General features: G+C 45.2%; 2 protein-coding genes, 1 non-coding gene and 1 pseudogene across 4 annotated transcripts; all 4 read left to right on the forward strand.

Moving 5' to 3' along the window:
• The first annotated feature begins 4206 nt into the window (after positions 1–4206).
• Positions 4207–4279, forward strand: TRNAK-UUU (transfer RNA lysine (anticodon UUU)). Its single transcript has one exon. It is a non-coding gene; the product is annotated as a tRNA-Lys (tRNA).
• Positions 4280–12103: 7824 nt separating this feature from the next.
• Positions 12104–12840, forward strand: LOC123689091 (light-harvesting complex protein OHP1). The gene is made up of 3 exons (NM_001398836.1): positions 12104–12314; positions 12516–12637; positions 12719–12840. The coding sequence occupies exons 1-2, from the start codon at positions 12213–12215 to the stop codon at positions 12603–12605; spliced, it is 192 nt and encodes a 63-aa protein (NP_001385765.1). The 5' UTR covers positions 12104–12212; the 3' UTR covers positions 12606–12637; positions 12719–12840.
• On the forward strand, positions 12624–13560 carry LOC123689092 (monosaccharide-sensing protein pseudogene; annotated as a pseudogene). The gene is made up of 3 exons (NR_174138.1): positions 12624–12637; positions 12719–13050; positions 13131–13560. The product of NR_174138.1 is annotated as a monosaccharide-sensing protein pseudogene (transcript).
• Positions 13561–19690: 6130 nt separating this feature from the next.
• Positions 19691–21138, forward strand: LOC100191270 (uncharacterized). The gene is made up of 2 exons (NM_001136704.1): positions 19691–20388; positions 20481–21138. The coding sequence occupies exons 1-2, from the start codon at positions 19776–19778 to the stop codon at positions 20558–20560; spliced, it is 693 nt and encodes a 230-aa protein (NP_001130176.1). The 5' UTR covers positions 19691–19775; the 3' UTR covers positions 20561–21138.
• Positions 21139–21569: the final 431 nt, after the last annotated feature.

Genomic DNA, 21569 nt, shown 5'->3' on the forward strand with positions numbered 1-21569 from the left:
ATCCATTTGATATAGCACAGTGACAATGTGTCCATATTTGTCTATTGGGAGGACACTGAGAATCTTACTCACAACATCCGGTTGTGAGATTTGAGTAAGCCTCAATCCATTTACTTCCTCTACAAGAATATTGAGACGTGAGTACATAGCATTGGCATTTTCATTAGCAAGCATTTCAAAAGAATTTAACTTTCTCATAGCAATGTGATATCTCTCCTCACGCTCACTTCTAGTTCCTTCATGTAGAGCACAAATATCCATCCACAAATCATGAGCATTTTTATGATTTCTTACTCTATTGAACACATCTTTGCAAAGGCCTCTAAAAAGGGTGTTTTTGGCCTTGGCATTCCATTTTTCATAATTAAACTCATCACCTACAAGATTTGTGCGATCTCTAGGTTCGGGGAATCCTTGTGTGGCGGCTTTATAGACACCAATGTCTATAGCCTCTAAATATGCTTCCATACGAATTTTCCAATAAGGAAAATCGTCACCATAAAAAACGGGAGGAGGTCCATCCCCACCGGACATCGTAACTCTTAGCGGTTAAGCTAATCTAAGAGCAACAAGGCTTTGATACCAATTGAAAGGATCACGATGCCCAAGAGGGGGGGTGAATTGGGCTTTTCTAAAAATCAACACTAATTAAAAGCTAAGCAAGAGCTAAGCAAGAGCCCAACTTCACCCCAAAAACTAGCACTAAGATAATAATACTAGAAATACAATAATGCTAAGACAATAATTCAAATACTTGCTAAAATAATACACGATGTAAAGTGCTTGAATTAAGTGCGGAATGTAAAGCAAGGTTTAGAAGACTCCTCCAATTTTTCCCGACTAGTCCTCGCAAGGGTATCGCTCCCCCTTGGTCCTCGTAAGAACCAAGTGCTCACTACGAGATGATCCTTTGCCACTCCGGCGCGGTGGATCCCTCGAGACCGCTTACAAACTTGAGTCGGGTCACCAACAAGATCTTCACGGTGATCACCGAGCTCCCAACGCCACCAAGTCGTCTAGGTGATGCCGATCACCAAGAGTAACAAGTCGTAGACTTTCGCTTGACCAAGAGAAGCCTAATGCAAGTGGTGTGTGCTCTAGGTGGCTCTCGCTAGCTCTAATGAGGAACAAATGCGGGATTAAGATTCTCTAATCTCCTCACTAGGCTTTTGGTGTTTGCAATGCTCTAGCAATGTGCTGGAATAAATGTGGGGTGCAAGACATTGAATATGGTGGGTGGAGGGGGTATAAATAGCCCTCACCCACCAACTAGCCGTTACAGGCATTTCACTACGCACGGGCGCACCGGACAGTCCGGTGCGCCACCGGTGTGCCAACGATCGTTTCCAACGGCTAGTTCTAACAGTTAGCCGTTGGACTCATGGCACACCGGACAGTGAACAGTCGCTGTCCGGTGCACACCGGACAGTCCGGTGCACTGTCCGGTGCGCCACTATAATTCACTTCTGAAACTTGCACTCTCGGGTTTTGCTGCCCGGGGAGACCTTCCCCTGCGCTAGCCTGGCCCACCTGGCAGATGGTGCACCGGACAGTCCGGTGCACATCGGACAGTCCGGTGCCCCAGGGCCAGAAACCCTACCTCTTGTTTTTCAGCTGATTTTCAAATCGATTTTCGTTCTAACTTGTGAGTGAGTTCTAGAGTGACACCTAGCACTGTATGTGAGTGTGATTGTGCACAAACACTACACTAGAACTCTCTTGGTCAAACTACTCATCGACAACCCCTCTTTATAGTACGACTAAAAGAGAATAAAAGACCTAACTAAATCACGAGTGTCCACATCTCCTTGACACTCGGACTCTTTAGTCCTTCACCTTTTGTTTCGTCGTTTTATCCGTCGCTTTGAGTTCTTATCTCTGGGATTGTTTTCACCGTTGTAGTACTCCTACCTGTAATGCGACCTAACTTACCATTTGTCTCTGCAAAACACACGTTAGTCACATATAATATTACTTTGTCATTAATCACTAAAACCAACCAGGGGCCTAGATGCTTTCAGCATGCACAGCCTCCTCATCACAATGGATCACATGTGACGTTCCATATTTAGTTTTATGCAAATAGTGACCAAACATAGAAATGTATAGGTATAGGAATAGCAAAACACAGCCTTATTTGAATGATTGATGAATTGCAGGGTTCAGTGTCACATGCTCAGGGATTGGATGGTGTTGCCAGCGTCCAAGACTTCCTCGTCCATGGTTCTGGAGGGAGTGGCCACCTTCCTGGTGACGGAGGAGGGAGTGGCCAAAACTCCCACAGCCCGCAGGAGTGAGTAGTGAGTTTGTTTATGGACTATGTATGGACTATGTATAGACTTTATTGTGGATGTGATTATGCTATTGAAACTATGTATGGACTATGGACTATGTATGGAATATGTTTGAAACAATTATGGTATTGCTTGTGAATGTGGTTTGTGAAATCTGTATTGCTTGTGAAATCTGTATATGTGATTGTGTATATGTGTATTTTGTTGTGAATTAAAAGGTGCATAAAAACCTGTTTTCGGGGGGTATCATGAATTTTCGTCGGCCTGTTCGGAGGACGACGAAAATACATGCAGGCCGCCAGCTATTTTCGTGGGCCACCGGGGCCGACGAAAATAAAGCTCCTATTTTCGTCGGCCACCGAGACCGACGCAAATACCCAGCCGACCACCTATTTTCGTCGGGCTTGGGGAAGCCGACGAAAATATGTCGTTTTCGTCGATACCGACGGAAATAGTTGCCTATTTTCGTCGAATATATTTTCGACGGTTATTTTCGTCGGTTTACGCTTATTTTCGTGGGTTTTTGGCCCACGAAAATTTAGGCGTTTTCTGTAGTGTTCGACCTTGCTTGTAGCAGGGGCCTACGTAAAATTTTATGAATTTCGGATGCTATTTATGTATTATTAATTTTTTTTCTTCTGAAAATCATCAAAATGGACACAACTATGCGAATATTCGGGAAGAGATATCCGAAAAGATATCCAGGAAGAGATATCCGGATATCAGCCTTCCAATATCCGAATCCGATATTCGAACTATACTATCCAGATCCGAATTCGAAAATCCGGATATACCGTGGATATCCAAAAAAAGCTATCCGATCGTATAATTGGTCTCTTCGGACGGTCGGATGATCGGATAATACTCATACCGTTTACACGTCCTAATGCAACCTTATTTTTTTTGGCGGCTGGCAGCTAGTTGCCGAAAACAAATGGAACCACTGAAAATATAGATTCATCCTTCTAAATTACAAGAAAAAGTAAAAAAACGATTTAAAATTTCTGATGGGGGTATTTTGCAATGGATGTTGCGTTGTGAGCCGTGGAATGCCCGAGTGGACTTCAATTCTTTCTGGAATAGAAAGGGAAGATAAGCCTGTCTCCAGAAGCTCTTCTATTATATATATCATGTATCGTACCTTATATTTCAAACTAGACTGTGCAAGCAAATAGTGTCACGATATATGCTACAGACAGGCTAATAAGAGCTGAGGTCTCTCCAACGGCCATGCACGTGCAGTTGGTGGTGCGTCCTTTTCCAGATCGTGGCTGCAGCGGCCCTTGTGAATCGTGATGCGTGTACGCGTCCGTCCCCGTAGAGGCGTAGACACAGACGCGTGACGCTATGTAGACGTATGCATGCAATGCAAGTGGGGCGAAGTCGTCGTCGTAGAATAGAACATACACTACCTACGTACGTATACGTGGCCGGGTACGCTACCAGTAATGTTATCCGATGGATGTCTTGGCGGGCTATAGCTAGCTTTCACGCTTGTAAATCTATCCCTGCAGCAGGGTCATGTGGCCACGCAAGCAAGCACCACCGCCGTACGTACGTGTCGACGGACATATGCAGGATACGATACATACAGTGATGGAGACGGCCGGGATATATATATATATATATATGATGCCCTATAGCTGTCTGCGTCTCCGAATTTTTTATATTTTAGTCCTTTTTTGGAAAAAAATTCACGTTTGGACCTTAAAAATTTTTAATGTCATTTTTGGACCCTTTGCTCGGCGCCATAGCCAATGGCGCCGAGGTAACACAGCTCGGCGCCATAGGCTATGGCGCCGAGGTGCGTGTTACGCTGGCACAAACGGACATCGTGGCACCGACGTGGCACCGACATGGAACCGAGCTCGGCGCCATAGATCTTGGCGCCGAGCTCTATTATGTACACAAAACTTGTCTAGCTCAGTTGGTAGAGCTCAAGGCTTTTAACCTTGTGGTTGTGGGTTCAAGCCCCATGATAGGCATGTTTTCATACTTTTTTTTGTCTTTGACACTGATTTTTTTTGTTGTCCAGATTTTTCGTTTATGTCGCTGATTTGTCCGTCTAGATTTATTTCTTATCTAGATTTTTTGTTTTTGTGACTGATTTATTTATCCGTGCATATTTTTTTCGTTTATTAAGCTTAAGGAAACGTACTTACATTGGTTAGCGGCCACCGGTTTAGCTATGGTGCATCGTGGTTTTTTCGTTTATGCCGCTGATTTGTCCGTCCAAATTTATTTCTCATCTTGATTTGTTTTTGCTTTTGCGACTGATTTATTTATTACATTTTGTTTAATAGTACTGAATAATCCGTCTGGCCCTTGGTGCATTGTAAACCCCACATGCTTAAGCTTGATTCCGTCCTCTCGCTAATTACAAGTGATTTTAAACATTAAATAATATACTAAAAACAGAAGTACACCATTTAAAATGTTAAAAATATTTATATCATAAACAAATGATTGTGTTAATCTTACATTAGTAGTGATGTACAATGATAAATTTTAATTAATATTAAAAAGTATAATTTCGAATACATTAGATTATTGGAGTTTTAGAGTCCAAAATATAAATATACTTAATAAACAAAAAGATTATAATTAGAGTCCGGTATAAATAAACAGTGACTTGATGATTTTATAAAGTACTTTGTACTTCCATAGGGTGGGTTACTTATGTGCATGGTACTTGCGTCACGCAGTTTGAATAAACAAAAACAAAAACAAAAAAAATATCTAGATGAATAAATAAATCGGTCACAAAAACAAAAAAACTAGATGAAAAATAAATCTAGACGGACAAATCAGCGACATAAACGAAAAATATAGACAACAAAAAAACAAATTAGTGATAAAAAAATACGTCCACGATGGAGCTTGAACCCACAACCTCAAAGTTAAAAGTCTTGCACTCTACCGACTGAGCTAGACATACTTTGCTGTTACATATCCGAGCTCGGCGCCATAGATCTTGGCGCCGAGCTCGATACCACGTTGGCGCCACGTCGTTCAGGTTGGGCCAGCGTAGCACGCACCTCGGCGCCATAGCCTATGGCGCCGAGCTGTGTTACCTCGGCGCCATTGGCTATGGCGCCGAGTAAAGGGTCCAAAAATGACATTAAAATTTTCTAAGGTACAAACGTGAATTTTTTTCTGAGGAAGGGCTAAAATATAAAAAATTCGGTCTGCGTCTCCGGTCGTGTGTGTGTCGCTGCCAAGCAATATATATTGCTGCTATGCTAGTGAAATGATGATGGTGCCCCGCGGTGCATCCCCGTCCCGGAATCAGATCCCGTGGCCGTGGAGCCGATCCGAGTCAGCACCAAAACTGCCGTATCGAATTTCTTACCGTGGATCCGCATCGCGCGCGAGGAGATGCCGGATGCTGTTTCGTGCTCATCTTTATCTTGCTGCCGCTTTTGATCGGATCCTCGGCCCGATCGGTCAGATCAGACCTGACCTGACTCACTAACACTAATCTTTGCTAGATGCTTGAAATAAACAAGGGCCTTTTTTTTCCTTGGCTCCTTCCTGTAGTTCCTTAACATGACAATAAATTAATTAATACGTAAATCATAGAGACACTACAGTAAACGGAGAAACGTCCGACGGCCAAACCTTATCTCCGACGGCTTTAAGCCGTCGGAGATAACTCGTCGGAAATAGTGCAATGTCCGCCGTCGGACATAACCTATCTCCGATGGCTGCTAGCGCCCGTCGGAAATAGTAAATCCCAACCGTTTTACCGGTCAGCCAGTGGGCCCCACAACCTTAAGTCCGACGGCCCAGCGATAAGCCGTCGGACATAAGGCAAGGTTATGTCCGACGGTCTTATGTCCGACGGCTACCACTAGGCCGTCGGACATAACAAATTACAGAATTTACACAAAATTCTGTTTTTTAAAAAATCTGACATTTACAAAACAAAAACAGATTCATGCACATATACACATTCACATTCACAATCACAAATATACACATTCTAATAAGTATTCACAATCACAAATATTCTCACATAAATATTAACATTCACAAATTTAACATCAACATATAGGTTCGACCAATATATAGGTTCGACGGTTGTTGCAAACTGAAATTGTGTCTCACAAACAAGTGTTGCAAAGTGTTTCATAAATAAACATCACGACACATCAATCATATCCATCGTCTGGATGGTTCGAGTAGCCACCTCCTCCGGCTGGACTCTGCGTGTTGAAAAGGTTGTTGACCCACGAATGTGTTGTGTCGTCTTGACCAGACCCATCTCCAGGTGCGGCAACTGAAGCGGGTGGTGTCTGAAATCCCTATAACACAAGCACATGAAATAGTAACCACTCAGTTGTTCATTTACACACATAAGACATCTATGAATATGTCACACACGCATATATGTACATACCATAGGGAATTGTGACGGAGGCGGAGGCGGAGGTGAAGGCGCCAACATTGGCATTGGCAGTGCAAAGTCCGGAGGCGGCATCCCATATGTCGGCATCGGGACGCCCGCTTGTTGGGCTAGTTGCTACAAATTATATACAAGTCATTGTTGAACAAACAAGATACACATCAAGTGTTTTGCAAAATAAGCTACAAAATGTTACTTCAACTTACCGAGAGAAGAGCTTGATTTTGGGCCTGGAGGCTTGCATAATACTCGTCCCTCTTCTTCTGGTACTCGGCTTGTTGTCTCTGGTATTCAGATTGTTGCCTCTGGTACTCCAATTGTTCCCTCAAGACTGATTGATGGTACTCTGCCTGTTGACGCAACACTGCAAGCTCTATCTCATGGGCTGCTGATCGTGAACGGGACGACTGTGAAGACGACGATGTGGATTGTCGTCCACGACGTCTCAGCTCTCTGGAATCAATCGTAGAATCAAAAATACCCAACCTACAAGAGTGAACCATGCACTTAGTATAGTAACTCATAGCTCAGTTGAATCGCAAGCATATGATGACAATTTTGAAAACCAAATCAAATAATCTCACCGTCCATGGGCTTGTCCTCCTGCGCTAGCATAGGCTGCCTGAGGGTCGATTGGCTGGCTCCTCCAATCGTACTCCTCCCCATGGCGTTGAACCATCTCCTGCCCATACGAAGCCTGGAGGCAAACAATATCAAATATAAGTGCATAACCCCTATGCCCTTGCAAACAATATCAACACACATAATAGAGTATCAAAAACTCACTAGACGGTCGGTGGCCGTCTGAGTGCATAACACATCAGGATTCTGAGGATCAGAACCCCTATGCCCTTGCATATACACCTCCACATCCGTCAACAGAAATCAATGTAGAAATTAAAACATAACTTTCAATAACATTTAAGCAAAGATATGTCACTCACTTTCCACTAGGCTTTATCACAACCCGAGATTCGGGTGGAAGCTCTGGAGGTGGTCCAACAAAATGCAGCTTCCTCGTTCTCTTAACTCGAGAAGTTCCAGACCCAGCTGCAGAATCTCCACCAGCCCCAGAATCCCCACCAGCGTCGTCTCCAGCATCATCTCCCACATTATCTCCACCATCATCTTCAACATCATCTCTTGCATGATCCTCTACCACTGGTTCCTCAATTTCAGCATCCTATGAAACAAATAGCTTACATCATACAATATTAAGTAACTCAAATAATGTAATTTAACAACTAACTTACATCTTGTGGAGGCAAATGTTCTGCCAGCGCTCTCCGTCTGCTCATGGTAGAACCTGTGCCCTGAAAAACTGAATCCTCACCCCTCGAGCTGCTCCTCGAGCTACTCCTCGACCCAAGCAAACTACGAGCTAAAGACTTCATTTTCTTTGACATCCTATTTTAACAAAAACAAGTTAGTACATAAATCGACAATAAAATAATAAAATATGCAATAAAATCATAAAATATGCAATAAAATCATGATCCATACTCGTCAATCGTAATCGTAATCAAACTCAGGATCTAGTTGCTTTCGTCGATTTAATGGACGCCAAGTAGCTTTCTTCTTTCTCGTCACTCGTTTTCTTGTTGGAGGAACCTCTACATCATTTTGATCGCCTAATAAAGATTCTTCCAACATTTCAGTTTGTACATTAAACGTGCTTGTAAGTTCTTCGTCTTGGAAAATCTCAGCAGCCCCCACTTCCTGCTCGATTTGACTTTCAACATAACCAGCATCACCAGGAGCATATAGTCGTTCACGCGGATTAACTTTGTACACTACCCTCCAATCAACCAAACCATTTTTCTTAGATGGATATGTCATATAATACACCTGCTCGCATTGGTGGGCAAGGATTATAGTGTCGTGGCCTTTTAATCTATCGTTGTGTTTGACTTCCACCATGCCATATTGATTTTCTCGCGTTGTATTTGGAGAAAACCAATCACAATCGAAGAACACCACTTTGAGTTGTTTATCTCCAAAAAACTTGTACTCGATTATATCATTAATGACTCCATAATAATTAGTCACCTTCCCTTCATCATCGACAGCTCTAGTTACAACTCCGGAGTTTGTCGTGGCTGCTAGAGGATGATCATCTTCGAACCTTGTGGAACGGAATCTAAAACCATTGACATCATACCGACCATAACGTCTGCCAGTTACTGCTCCTAGGGATAATTGTCGAAGGTCCGGGTGTATATTGTCATTTTTATCTACATAATCTCGAAACCAACACAAGAAATTAAGTCCCCATCTTTTCCCTCTCGACGAATCTGGTCACGTTCACAGCCAGAGATGCAATTTTGAGAATCAAATTCCCTATTAGTACAAGGAAACAAACCTTTTAGTATCACAACAAACCTTCTAGCGGCAATGACTAAAATAAAGTTTACACTTACAGGAGAAACTGACTCATCTCTTCCATGTTGTTATACATGTAAAGTAAAGCAGTCTTCCATTCGTCGTTGGTGAAACAGTATGTTGTGCTGGGTCCTACAGTTTTGCCCCTCCATTGAAAAATTTCAATATCACTAATAGGGGGCTCGTCGACATGATACCGCAACGTATGGGCATTGACATTGTGTTCCTCTGCAAAGTACAGGCCCGTGAACGATGCTATCTCTTTGTATTTGAATTCTTCAGCGATGCACCCTTCAACTCGTCTCTTATTACCAACCATTGCACGTAGCTTTTTTAGTGTCCTTTCGATGTGATACATCCATCTATATTGCACAGGACCTCCTACCTTAGCTTCGTATGGTAGGTGAACAAGTAGATGTTGCATCGGATTGAAGAAACCTGGTGGAAATATTTTTTCAAGTTTGCATACCAAAATCGGTATTTCTTGCTCAAGCTTCTCCATCATCTCTTTCTTTATTTCTTTGGCACAAAGATGTCTATAAAAGTAGCTTAGCTCCGCTAATGCTTTCCAGACATCATTTTTTACAAAACCACGAAACATAACAGGAAGGAGTCTTTCCATTATTATGTGGTAGTCATGACTCTTCAACCCAGAAAACTTGCCCGTCTTCAAATTCACAGACCTTCTAAAGCCCGCGGCGTAACCATCTGGGAACTTTAAGTTTTTCAACCATTTCATCAATTGTTTCTTCCTTTTAGGTTTAATACTGAAAGGAGCACGTGGCTTCTTCTGATTCTCTCCTATCTCCATAGTTGGTCTTCTACAGATTAAGGCCAAGTCTTTCCTTGCCTTAGGGTTGTCTTTTGTTTTGTCGGTGATATTCATGCAAGTGCTGATAATGCTTTCACCCATATTTCGTTCCTGGTGCATGACATCAATGTTATGCATTAGAATCAAGGCTTTCATATAAGGGAGTTCCCATAGACCACATTTGTGAGTCCAATTATGCTCGGTTCCATAACCTTCAAAATGATTTCCATGTTCGTTTAATTTCAAATCATTAAGTCTCGCGAGAATCTCTGGACCACTTAGACGCTTGGGTGGTCCCCTCGTCACAATCGTGTCCTTTTTAAAAGCGTTCCTATCGAACCTGAACGGGTGATCCTCTGGCAAAAAACATCTATGGCAATCGAAGTAACATATCTTTCCACCAAACTTTAGTCGAAAGCATAAAGTGTCTTCAACGCATATAGGACATGTCAAAATCCCATGACAACTCCATCCAGCAAAGATACCATAAGCCATAAAATCATGAATAGACCATAAAAACGCGGCTCTCAGGTTGAACTTCTGTTTCTTGTAACAATCGTACGCCTCGACTCCTTCCCACAAAATTTTCAATTCTTCAATCAGGGGTCTCATCATCACATCGATCTTTGTTCCAGGATGATCCGGACCAGGTATTATAAGACACAAGAAAATAAATTCATATTTCATGCAAAGAGCTGGTGGAAGGTTGTATGGAACAGCAAAGACGAGCCAACATGAGTACGACGTTGCAGTTAGATTGAATGGTGAGAAACCATCTGTTGCCAAACCGAAGCGGACATTCCGCACTTCATCAGCAAAGCTGGAATCAAAAGCATCTAGTGCCTTCCATGCATCTGTATCAGCTGGGTGCACCATGACATTTGGATTCTCACGAACCCCTTCTTTGTGCCACCTCATGTGTCTGGCTGTATTTTTGGAGATGAACAAACGTTTCAACCGAGGTATGAGAGGCATGTAACGAAGCTGCTTACGTGCAATCTTCGTAGTCACGGTCAAACCATCGTCGTTTTCAACCTCAACGAATCTACGCTCACCACATACAGTACACTTCTTCTCACCTGCGGTCTCCTTCCAGAAAAGCATACAATTATTTTCACAGACATCGATTTTTTCGTAGTCCATACCGAGGCCAGATAACAGCTTTTTAGACTGATACATGTCCTTTGGCATCTTGTGATTCTCCGGAAGTACATCACTGATCAAGTTCAAAAGTTCCTTGTAACAGTTGTTTGAGAATGCAAACTTAGACTTAATAGCCATAAGTCGAGTCACAAATACAAGGACGGTCACTTTTGTGTGCTCATGCAACGGCTCTTCGGCAGCTTTAAGGAGCTCGAAGAACTTCTGAACCTCAGGTGTAGCTGGATCCTCAAACTCGGTGGGTTGACCGGGGTTCTCCGAATCGACGGTTAGAAACTCATGGCGTACATCGTCAAGCATCTCTTCCATCCTATCGTAGTCCTCCTCTTCATGTGACTGAACTTCCGATACAATACGAGGAGGTGGGTCCTCACCGTGGTGCACCCACACCTCATAGCCTGGCATACACTACACGACGGTTGATCTTTAGCGACCCTTATTAGGTACCAACTGTTGGTTGCTAAAGATTAGGGACCGACGGTCAGTCGCTAAATCCTTTTGTAGCAACGGTCGGTTGGTCGCTAAAAGTTTAGAAATTTAACAACTTATGGTTGGTCGCTATAGATGTTGTCGGAGACTAGCGGTGGGTCGCTATAGAGCAAGGATAACTATCAAATCTTATAGCCTGAACGTACCTGTAGATGTTAGTGACTAAAAATTAATTAAAACAAGTAAACATTGATCGCTAAATTGCATGGTAATTTATTTTTTTAATATTGCTTGTATGTTTATTTCATGGTTTGTTTATGTATGCACATGACTATAGTATGCAACTGTGTTCTTTATGCTTATATGATATTAGATTCGAGTTGAAAGTCGTTTCAAATGTTTATTATTTATTTGCATTCGTAATAATTTATTCAAATGTTTAATATTTATTTGGTAATTTCTTTTATGATTTTTTGAGTAATTTAAAAATACATTTCGAAATAAATAAAAAAAGAAAATCCTTCCTAACCCTAAGGCCCACTAAGGGTCCATCTACCTAACCCTAGCAGCTGCGCGCTCCTTAGCTTCTCTCCCAGCCGCCGCCGCCTCTACCTCTTCCTACGCTTCCTTCTCTCCACCGCGGTCCCGCACCACGGGCACGCGCCGTCGCCTCGCCCCCACGGCCTACGCCGCCGCCGCGGCAGCTGCGGCTGAGGCCCCGCTCCCCATGACGCCCCGTCCGACCATTCATTCGTTCACCGGCCAGCGTCAGCCAGCCAGGCGTCTAACTCCAACACGTGTTGCCAAATGCCAACACTCCAGTCTCCAGGTGATGGTCGGTCAGCCACCAGGGCCTCCCCGTTCGGCCGCCGTGCGTCCAACAGTCGGGCACCGGCGGGCGGCGGCCGCTCGCCCCTGCGGCTTGGGCGCTCGGCCACGGCCAGTGCGGGACGGGGGGAATGCTTCTGGTAACTGCCCAAAAAACAAAGAGAGGGTTAGCTGGTGTTCATTTTTTCTGCTGTGCGTTCAGGTTGAAGCGCCCAGGGTGCAGCCGAAGCTGAGCGAGCCCTTCTTGGGGTTCACCCAGACCGCAGAGATTTGGAACTCCAGGCTTGCATGATCGGCCTCATCGGCACCTTCATTGTGGAGCTGGTAACGACGTTTGAGGCATTGCTTCTATTCCTACTTGAGTTCCGTTCTCAATGTTCGATGGACCGGCTTCTTAATTTCTAGGTGCTGAACAAGGGGATTCTTCAGATGATTGGGGTGGAGGTGGGCAAGGGTCTGGACCTTCCTCTTTGAAGGGTGACCAAATAGTGACATTATCGTTTGCTGGTGTATTATGCTGGCCGAAAAACATGAGGGTTTCACTTGCTTTTTGACTTGGTGGCTACATATGCATGTTCATCATGCATGTCCTTGGATATCCGGATGTTACAACATCAACTATGTTAATGACTTGGTGGCTGGCCGTTTGACAGGGTTAATTTGTGAACAAAAACGTGTGCCTTGTGAAACAGAGAAAGATAATTGATGCCACCGTGAAATTAGTACTGGTTTATAAGGTAGTATACATGTGTCTCTTGTTGCCAATGCAAATCTGTTTCCATGGTTGGTTCTTATTGATTCTTTTCTATGCTTGCAGATAAGATCAATGCAAAAATGGGAGAAGGTGGTCTTCTCCGCTGCGCTCCTGAAATATTTGAGCAGTCTGGAGTGGCTAGTTTGTTTTCAGACATTGGAGTTTCTCCTCATTCAACATCAATTCTCATGAGTACCCTTAATGCTTTGCTGATACTCCCTTGTATAACTGCCGCAATGCTGCTGATGGATGTCTGCGGGAGAAGATAAAACATGAGACACCATGAAAATTAGTGATGTAGTTGTGGGCTTTTGAACAATAGCTGGAGTGATATAAAATATTAGTGATGTAGTTGTGGGCTTTTGAACTGCTTCAAGCTGGAGTGATGTCGCTGTGGTGCTTTTGTGACTGATCATCTCTGGAGCTTTTGTGAATGATCTAGCTAACAATCTGTAAATGATCTAATTGTGAATGATATTATAATTGTGATGCTTTTGTGAATATATAATTGTGGTGCTTTTGTGTTTGTGTGATAGATCTATGACTGTGGTATACTGATTAACTGTGTATGTCTTTATGATTTGTGTATAAAAATCTGTGATTTGTGGTGCTTAATTAAATGTATATTATTATTAATAACAACTGTAAAAAGGGCGACTTTCTGTTGGTTGCTAAATGTATAGTATGACGACTTACGGTTGGTTGCTAAATCTATAATACAACAACCCACGGTTGGTCGCTAAATATATCATATTAGCAACGGACAGTCGGTCGCTAAAAAGATGTCGGTCGCTAAAGCCTTTAGCGACGGCACTTACAGCGACCATCCTTATGGGTCGCTAAAAGTTTTTAGCGACCAACCGTAGGTCGCTGAAGGCCGTTTTAGCAACCAACCGTAGATCGCTGTAAGTGAACCGTCGTGTAGTGATATAACCGTTCTTGCAAATATGTATCGACATAGTCCTCCTGTCAAGGAAATTAATGTTCCGACACTTGCTACAAGTGAACCTAACATCGGTTCCAGTCTCTGACCGAGCAAAAGCATGGTCGAGAAAAGCATCAGTCTTGGCCACCCACTCACTTGATAGAGCACCTCTTTTCTTCCAACCTTCATACATCCATCGACGATTCTCCTCCATACTAGATACGAGACGTTAACTTAATTAGATAAGTAATGCACGTGCCATCCGTTTTTACGAAGAAATCACGCCCCTACATCTGTAGGAAAGGATAGGTCCTAAACCCACCCAGGAGTGACCGACGAGGCCGTGTTTATGACAAGACATGTGGTCGTGCGAAATTTCGGCAGCATAACCCCGTTGTTCTCCAATCGCACGCCTAAAAATGGTGCAATTGAAGAACAGAGAGGTTATGCTGCCGAAACTAAGCAGGAGCACATGCTTTTGTCATAAACACGGACTCTGTCGGTCACCCCGAGGCTATCCAAAAAAGGGACAATTCCGGCCCAACATACCTCACATGCGTCGCTTGTAAGGTGTGTTGGGCCGAAACGGGTGACGCCTAGGTTTCGTTTGTTCACACTACGATACACTATGATTAACTATAATCATCGTGCATTATTAAATAATTAAACTAATAAACCACAATACAATATTACATACGAAATAACATTGTTATAGATGACAAATCATATAAAATGACCTTATTTCCGAGGGCATAATAATTACCCTTGGAAATTAAAAAATTAAATTATCTAAAGTACCACTAAATAAACTAAAACAAGCTACTTTATGTACGTAATCAAATTTTAGCCGTCGGACATAACAAACTAAACAATTAAATACATTCACACATACAGTTATAATCAAATACATTAATACAAGCATACTATTTTAATCAAATAAATTAACACAAACATACAATTTTAATAAACAAAATTGCTAATTAAGGATACTCACTTAGCGGGCGTGGGGAGCCGGCCGGCGACGGGCGCACGTGGCCGTTGGCCGGAGCACGGGGCGGCGGCGACCGGCGAACGGGGCGGCGACGGCGGCGGCCGGAGCACGGGGCGGAGCTCGGGGCGGTGGCCGAAGCACGGGCCGGACCACGGGGCGGCGGCGGCGGGAGCACGTGCGCCTTATCTCCGGCGACGGCGGGCGTGGCGGCGACAGAGCGAGCGGCGGCGATGGTGGCGGCGAGCGGGACGGCGACGGCGGCTGAAGAAACCGACGCGCGGAAATGAAAGCCGCGCGGGTCCGATCCAAGCGTTAAAAAGGCTTATGTCCGACGGCTAGGTGGAAGGCCGTCGGAGATAACCTTATCTCCGACGGCTCGGTACAAGGCCGTCGGAGATAAGCGCTATTTCCGAGAGCCGGTTGCGGCCGTTGGACATAAGCTTATCTCCGACGGCCTCGTACAGGGCCGTCGGAGATAAGAAGGCCGTCGGACGTGTCTCCGTTTACTGTAGTGAGAGTACCGCAAAGAAATTGAATTTTTTTTCCATCTATCTTCTTCACGACGAATGTTTCAACGGACACCGTATGAGAGCAAATAGAGTTTTTATGTAGCCTTTAATCTTATTACTAGGGAACAAAGCTCCGTTTGTATTTAGAAATATCATCATCATCATCGGTTCGTCATGGCTTATCGCCGGCCATTGGTTTTGCACCTTTGACGGTGAAATATCTTCGGTGACAGCCATGCATGTTCATCGCCGGCGCCGGTTCAAAACCGACCGTGACAATATGCAAGTTTTTCACTTCTGATTAAAAGCAGCTGTTCAGACAGCTGCAGCTACAATTTATATAAAACAAAATATTGTAGAAACAGTACAAGCCTGGTACACATTAAAACCAAACAAACGGGCTGGTTCCTAGTTTGATGTGATGTCGATGATCATGTAACCGTTGTTGAGGTTTATGACTGATAAAATGTTGCCAAAATCAAATTGTTGCCTTTGCACATACTATTGTTGATCTTTAAAAACATATGTGTGCAGACTTTTAAACTTGTGAAGTTGTGATTTATAATGTCATGAACTCTTAATATTGTAGTTTGCTGAGTGATTGTACAATATTGCATATTGTAGCCCAAGTACGTTCGTTTTCGTTGCATATCCGTTCGTTTAAAACCATTTTCGTGTAACCGTATGTATATACCGCAACCGTTCCCGACTATACCGCTCCCGCTACCGTTTTCGGTAAAAAGATATGATAACGAAAACGGGAGAGAGATTTTTCCGACCGTTTTTGTCGTCCCTAGCCATATGTGATCCATGACATAGTCATATAATATATTCTTCTACAAGTAGACCAACCGTTATATATGTAGCATTTGTGCAATCTCAATTATCAAAAAACAATAATAACTAGTAACTTCCGCGCCCACCTCGCGTTCATGTTCTTGGACAAGTGGACCTGCTAGTGTGGAACACTAGTGTCGTAACCAATTATGAGAAATTCCTAGTGGTAGGCCCAGCTGTCATCAATTGTTTAATAAACACAAGACACAACGTCCATGCTACTCCAAATAAACTATCTCCAGTACTATATATATTGAATATGTGTACTCCTAGCTAAGCTACTCCGTCTCCGTACAGTAATATATATTACAAACAACTTGTCCGCAAGTTGCACCCCAGCTGAAAAATAAAGATATGTTCGTGTAGCTGATTTTTAAGCTTAACACCAGATCGGCTGAAGCCGATATTTCCTTTGGATCAAATCAAACCCCATGTGGTGGCGGCCAAGCATGTTAAATTGGTAGTACTTGATATCAATCAAGAAATCTCTTGGATCTACCTATATTTTTCGACCAAAAAAAAAGGACCAAGCAGATCTAGTAATTTACATATCCCCCATCGTCCTGCAGCAAGCAAGCAAGCAAAGCGAGCACTGATGTAATGTAATCGCCAAGAACACAAACAAGAAACAGTACGTACGTGTTAAACTAACTGTGTACTGGTACCGGCTACATTATACAATGGAATATAAAAAGGATCAAGCAGTTTTCTAGAATCGTATTAAATTAAAAAGCGGTTTTCTAGAAAGCGTCGTCAGTCCTGCAGCTAGCATCAGCTAGCATCTGAAGAACAGTACCAAAATTTATAAAAAAAACAATTAGTTGGAAAAAAAATCATTGTTCTGGAGTTGGGATTAGAGCTGTTGCCACCTTATTACTTTAGGGACATCTCTGTACTGGGTCTGCACCTGTGCTGCCGCTCTTTATACGAACAAAGCTGAGCCAGTTATTAAGCACCATCATCATCATCATCATCACCATCAGCATCAAAGGCAGTGGCATTATGCAGTGCGTGCCCCAGAAAGCAGGAGAGCGCGACATTCACCGAGCACCTGAGTTGGATTCTAGCCATGCATGCCCATTGCATGCTCTGCCCTCTTCTGATCAACTTGCATCAATCAAAAGGTTAGATTCAAAAACCCCCCCAAAAATTAACTAAAGCCAGCCCATCCCCCTATTCCGCTAGCGCTAGCTCCACCCCCGCGTGCCGGCAACTTTACAGAGCAGAGTGCGCCAAATCTGCCGACTGATCGGTGTTCTTGAACGACGGAGCTGCAGTTGCAGAGTAATAGTTGTTTACTACTCTTCAACGATAGATACGTACTGCCAGCGGGTCGTAGCAAGATCGATCGATGGACCAAATGATGCTGTCTACGCTACACTGCTGTATCATCTACTACTATAGCAGTAGTAGTAGTATATTTTAGTGCGGCATCAAGTCTGGAAGTCGCTGAACCGTTCCGAAAGGGAGAGCTCAGAGCAGGCAAATCTAGGGCTAGCCGCCAGCTCAACAGCGTCCCTCCCGTCCCGTCCCCACGCGAGGCGCGCGCGCGAGATCATGACGACGGTCTGGAGTATTTTTTTTAATGCTAGCTAAGCGACATCGTTAGCGGCGTAATTGAGGAGGAGGGGTCGTCGACAGCGACCGGACGGACGGAACGGAACGGAACGGGGAATTCACTGGTTCGGCCAGCGGCCCGCGTGGATTCGTTTTGCTTGGCCCAGAGGATCGGAGAGGAGAGTAGAGAAGCCGTGGAAGGCATATTCTTCCTCCACGAAGGTTTCAAACATGCTAGCTTCTCCACGTGGAGAAGGATATATTCTTAAGGGAACACGGTTAGGAAATGCTCGAGAGAGAGGTTTTTGTGTTGGTGTCTCCAATTGACCAATCGTTACATTATTATTTCCTCCGGTTGTTTTATGAAGCACTTGTTAATGTTGTGCATATACAAGCTTGAGACGGTGGTTCAGTTTTCCAAATATAAAAGACACAGTAAAGAAATTTCATGATACAATTTTAATCCTCTGAACCCAAAAATACAATTAAGAGACATTATGTATGACTCGTGTCTATCTTCGTAAATAACTCGTCTCTTGTAGTTTTTTTTAATTAGCATCTTAAGAGACTCTTGGTCTATAGTTCTGTATCCTCTGTTTTATACGATTTACTGGAGACGGAGAGTCTTAGACTATCTCCAACAATACACGGTAAAGGCTCTTGTCCGCTATATTTACCAGTTCGCGTCGTCCTATAAGGCTCCAACAACGAACGCTAAAACGTCGCAAAACTTTAGAGGGCGCTCGTCGTCCGGTAGATCTGGCGGACGAGCTTCCACCTGCTATCACTGTTCCGCCCGTCCTCCTTCCGTGTGTGTATACATCGTGGGTACAACATGGGCATGGATTTGCCTGCGGCCTTCGATGTCGACGTCGTGTCGCGGGGCACGACAGAGCTTGGCATGGAGTCGATGGTGGCTTTCAACAATATTGTCGCGTCGGGAGCGCGGGCATAGCTTGCACATAGAGTCGACGACGACAGTTGGAGGGCAACGACTGCGAGCGCGGGCAGAGCATGGACATGGAGTCGACGGTGGCCAGCGTCGCAGGCGTGGGCAAGCTGCCCGCCGGTGGCTATCGGGGCCAACCGTTACATCAACATGCTACGAGCCACGACGCTGGGAAGATGTTCGATGGAATGTTGAAGCCAATGTCGTTCTGATTTTTTTCTTTTTTTTAGTAATTGCTAATTCGTGTCCAGTATGCGAGTGAAGCAAATCATTTATTTAATTAGCAGTTGTTGTTTAATAAAAAATAGAAATTATATTAATTAAGTTGTTACATTAGAGGACGAGATATAGAGAATAGATTTTAGAGGACGCTACTGGAAATAGAGAAAATATAGAGAACAAAATTTTTTAAAGGATTCTGTAAAGGACAGAGAATATTCTTTTAGGAGATGAAATTTAGAGGACGTTGCTGAAGACAGCCTTATAGTCATAAAACTTACGTCGATCGTCGAGGGTCAAAAGTCAAAACCTAGTTCCATTTTGCAACGCGTGGTGTTCCCTTGCTCGGCCGGCCGTACAAGAGAAAACAAGAAGTAGAAGGGCTCAGATTTTACAGCTGTGACGGGGTGACTGGACACAGGACTCGACCGCCGCCGCCACGTCACGGGCACATGCATCCCCCATGGCACAACCCGTTCCGTTCAGACCACCCACCCCCACAGACTGTTCATACAGGTGGGCTCCACGCCTCCACCCGGCACCCACCCACCGGTCCCTCTCCTCTCTCTCCCCCTCTCGCGAAACGCCTCGTATTTATATACCCCTTCTCTCTCCCACCCAGCGTCCAACCAAGCAGAGCAAAGAGAGAGAGTCGCGGAGCCACCGCGTTCCCTAGAGAGACGCGGAGAGCCAGGGCAAGGCAGCTGTCGCCGCAGCGACGATGTGGAGCTCGGGCTCTGACCGCGACGAGGCCGTAGACACGGCGAACGCCTCGTCAGTCGACGCTTCGTCGCCCGCGCGGCAGCCGTCCACGCCGCCCCCGCCGCCTCGGCGCCGGCGCCAGCGCGCGCGACGCCGCGCTCACCGCCTCCGTGCCAGGAACACGGGCGCAGGAGCGGAGGAGGAGGGACTCGTGGAGGCGGACGCGGACGCGGACGACGTCTGGCGCGGGCTGCAGCAGCAGCGGGAGCGGGAGGCGTGGCTGCGGCGGGCGTCGAGGCCCGTGGTGGTGGTCGCCGGCGAGGAGGGGTCCCCTCCGGACGCCTCCGCCGGCTCGGGGGAGAGCGGCGGGGTGGGGAGGGCGCGGAGCCTGACCGACGACGACCTGGAGGAGCTCAAGGGGTGCGTGGATCTGGGGTTCGGCTTCAGCTACCGCGAGATCCCCGAGCTGTGCGGCACGCTGCCGGCCCTCGACCTCTGCTACTCCATGAGCCAGCGCTTCCTGGACGAGCACCACCACCAGCAGCTGGGCAAGGCGGAGGAGGCGCCGCCGCTCGCTCCGGCCTCGCCGGCGCAGCCGGCCGCCACCACCAACTGGAAGATCTCCAGCCCTGGTAATTACCTGCCCTTGGTTCGCGATGGGACATGTCAAATCTGTTCGACATATAATAGATCTAATGTATATGCCCAATATGTGACGCTGCAGGCGACAGCCCGGACGAGGTGAAGGCGAGGCTCAAGTACTGGGCGCAGGCGGTGGCGTGCACCGTCAGGCTCTGCAGCTAGCTGATCAACGGCGTGGCAGTGGCGGTGGCGGTGGCGGTGGCGCCACCATCAATCAATCTTGGCACAAGAGATGAGAGTTGAGACGAGCACGCAAGAAGGGAAATCCATTCCGTCTCCGCCCAGCCAGCACAGGGCATCTGGTGGTCGGCATACAGGCAGGAACCGTGGCACCACCGCCGGACCAACCAGCCAGCCAGCCGTCAAAGTTCAACGTAAACGAACACAGACAGGAGCATCGTCCCATTCCCATACATGCGCTCCATCCAGATCAAGATGGCCTGGACTAGCATCGTAGCGTCACCATGGCCAGCATTCATCCGTCAGGAGCACACAGGAGTCGTGAATTCGAATTTCGCTCCAAGATTTTGCTTGAGATATGTGGTAGGGACGGAAGGAGGAGGGAGAATCGCGTAGTTAATTCCATGCCGTCCTTTATGTTTTTTTTTTTTTTGTCTCTGTTCAAGCTTTGACATGATACAATCTGCCGGCTAGCTGCCACCACCTTGCCTTTGCCTTCACCGGGGAGGCTTAATGGACCGAATCAACGGAGAATGCGTCTAAAGAACATGTCCATCATCACTTTGGTCCTGATCATGAGCCAGCTGTATCATACAGGTGTTCTTGCTTTTGGCGAAAGTTTTATTTTTTTTAGTCCAGGTGTGTGTGAATGGGCCAGGCGTCTCCGGACTCTCCGGCTAGACATTCTTTTAATCTGAGATCTGCAGGCTTGGCTACTACAGCTCGCCAGTGCAGGAGCTTGCCTGACTGGCCTGCTCTGTTCGGGAAAGTTGTGTGGCCAGAATCAGAATAGATAGACCGCCGCACTGCGATAACTGCTCCTCCATGTGCACATTTAACTCTGCAACCTGATTATCAATAAAAAAAAATCCATAGTTAACTGTGGCTATACTTTGGACAGATGGCATCACATGTCATGTGTAAAATGTCCAAATGTAATAGTATGCTTATATATGATCTTATATATGATCTGGCCATTTGCAAAAAAAAA

Source organism: Zea mays, chromosome 4, assembly GCF_902167145.1.
Source record: "Zea mays cultivar B73 chromosome 4, Zm-B73-REFERENCE-NAM-5.0, whole genome shotgun sequence".
NCBI lineage: Eukaryota > Viridiplantae > Streptophyta > Magnoliopsida > Poales > Poaceae > Zea > Zea mays.

Excerpts from the sequence above, each read along its gene's own strand:
- LOC123689091 (NM_001398836.1), top strand. The coding sequence starts at position 12,213 with ATGACGCCCCGTCCGACCATTCATTCGTTCACCGGCCAGCGTCAGCCA. Across the intron at positions 12,315-12,515 it reads GCCAACACTCCAGTCTCCAG|GTTGAAGCGCCCAGGGTGCA; the intron begins GTGATGGTCGGT and ends CTGTGCGTTCAG.
- LOC100191270 (NM_001136704.1), top strand. The coding sequence starts at position 19,776 with ATGTGGAGCTCGGGCTCTGACCGCGACGAGGCCGTAGACACGGCGAAC. Across the intron at positions 20,389-20,480 it reads CTGGAAGATCTCCAGCCCTG|GCGACAGCCCGGACGAGGTG; the intron begins GTAATTACCTGC and ends GTGACGCTGCAG.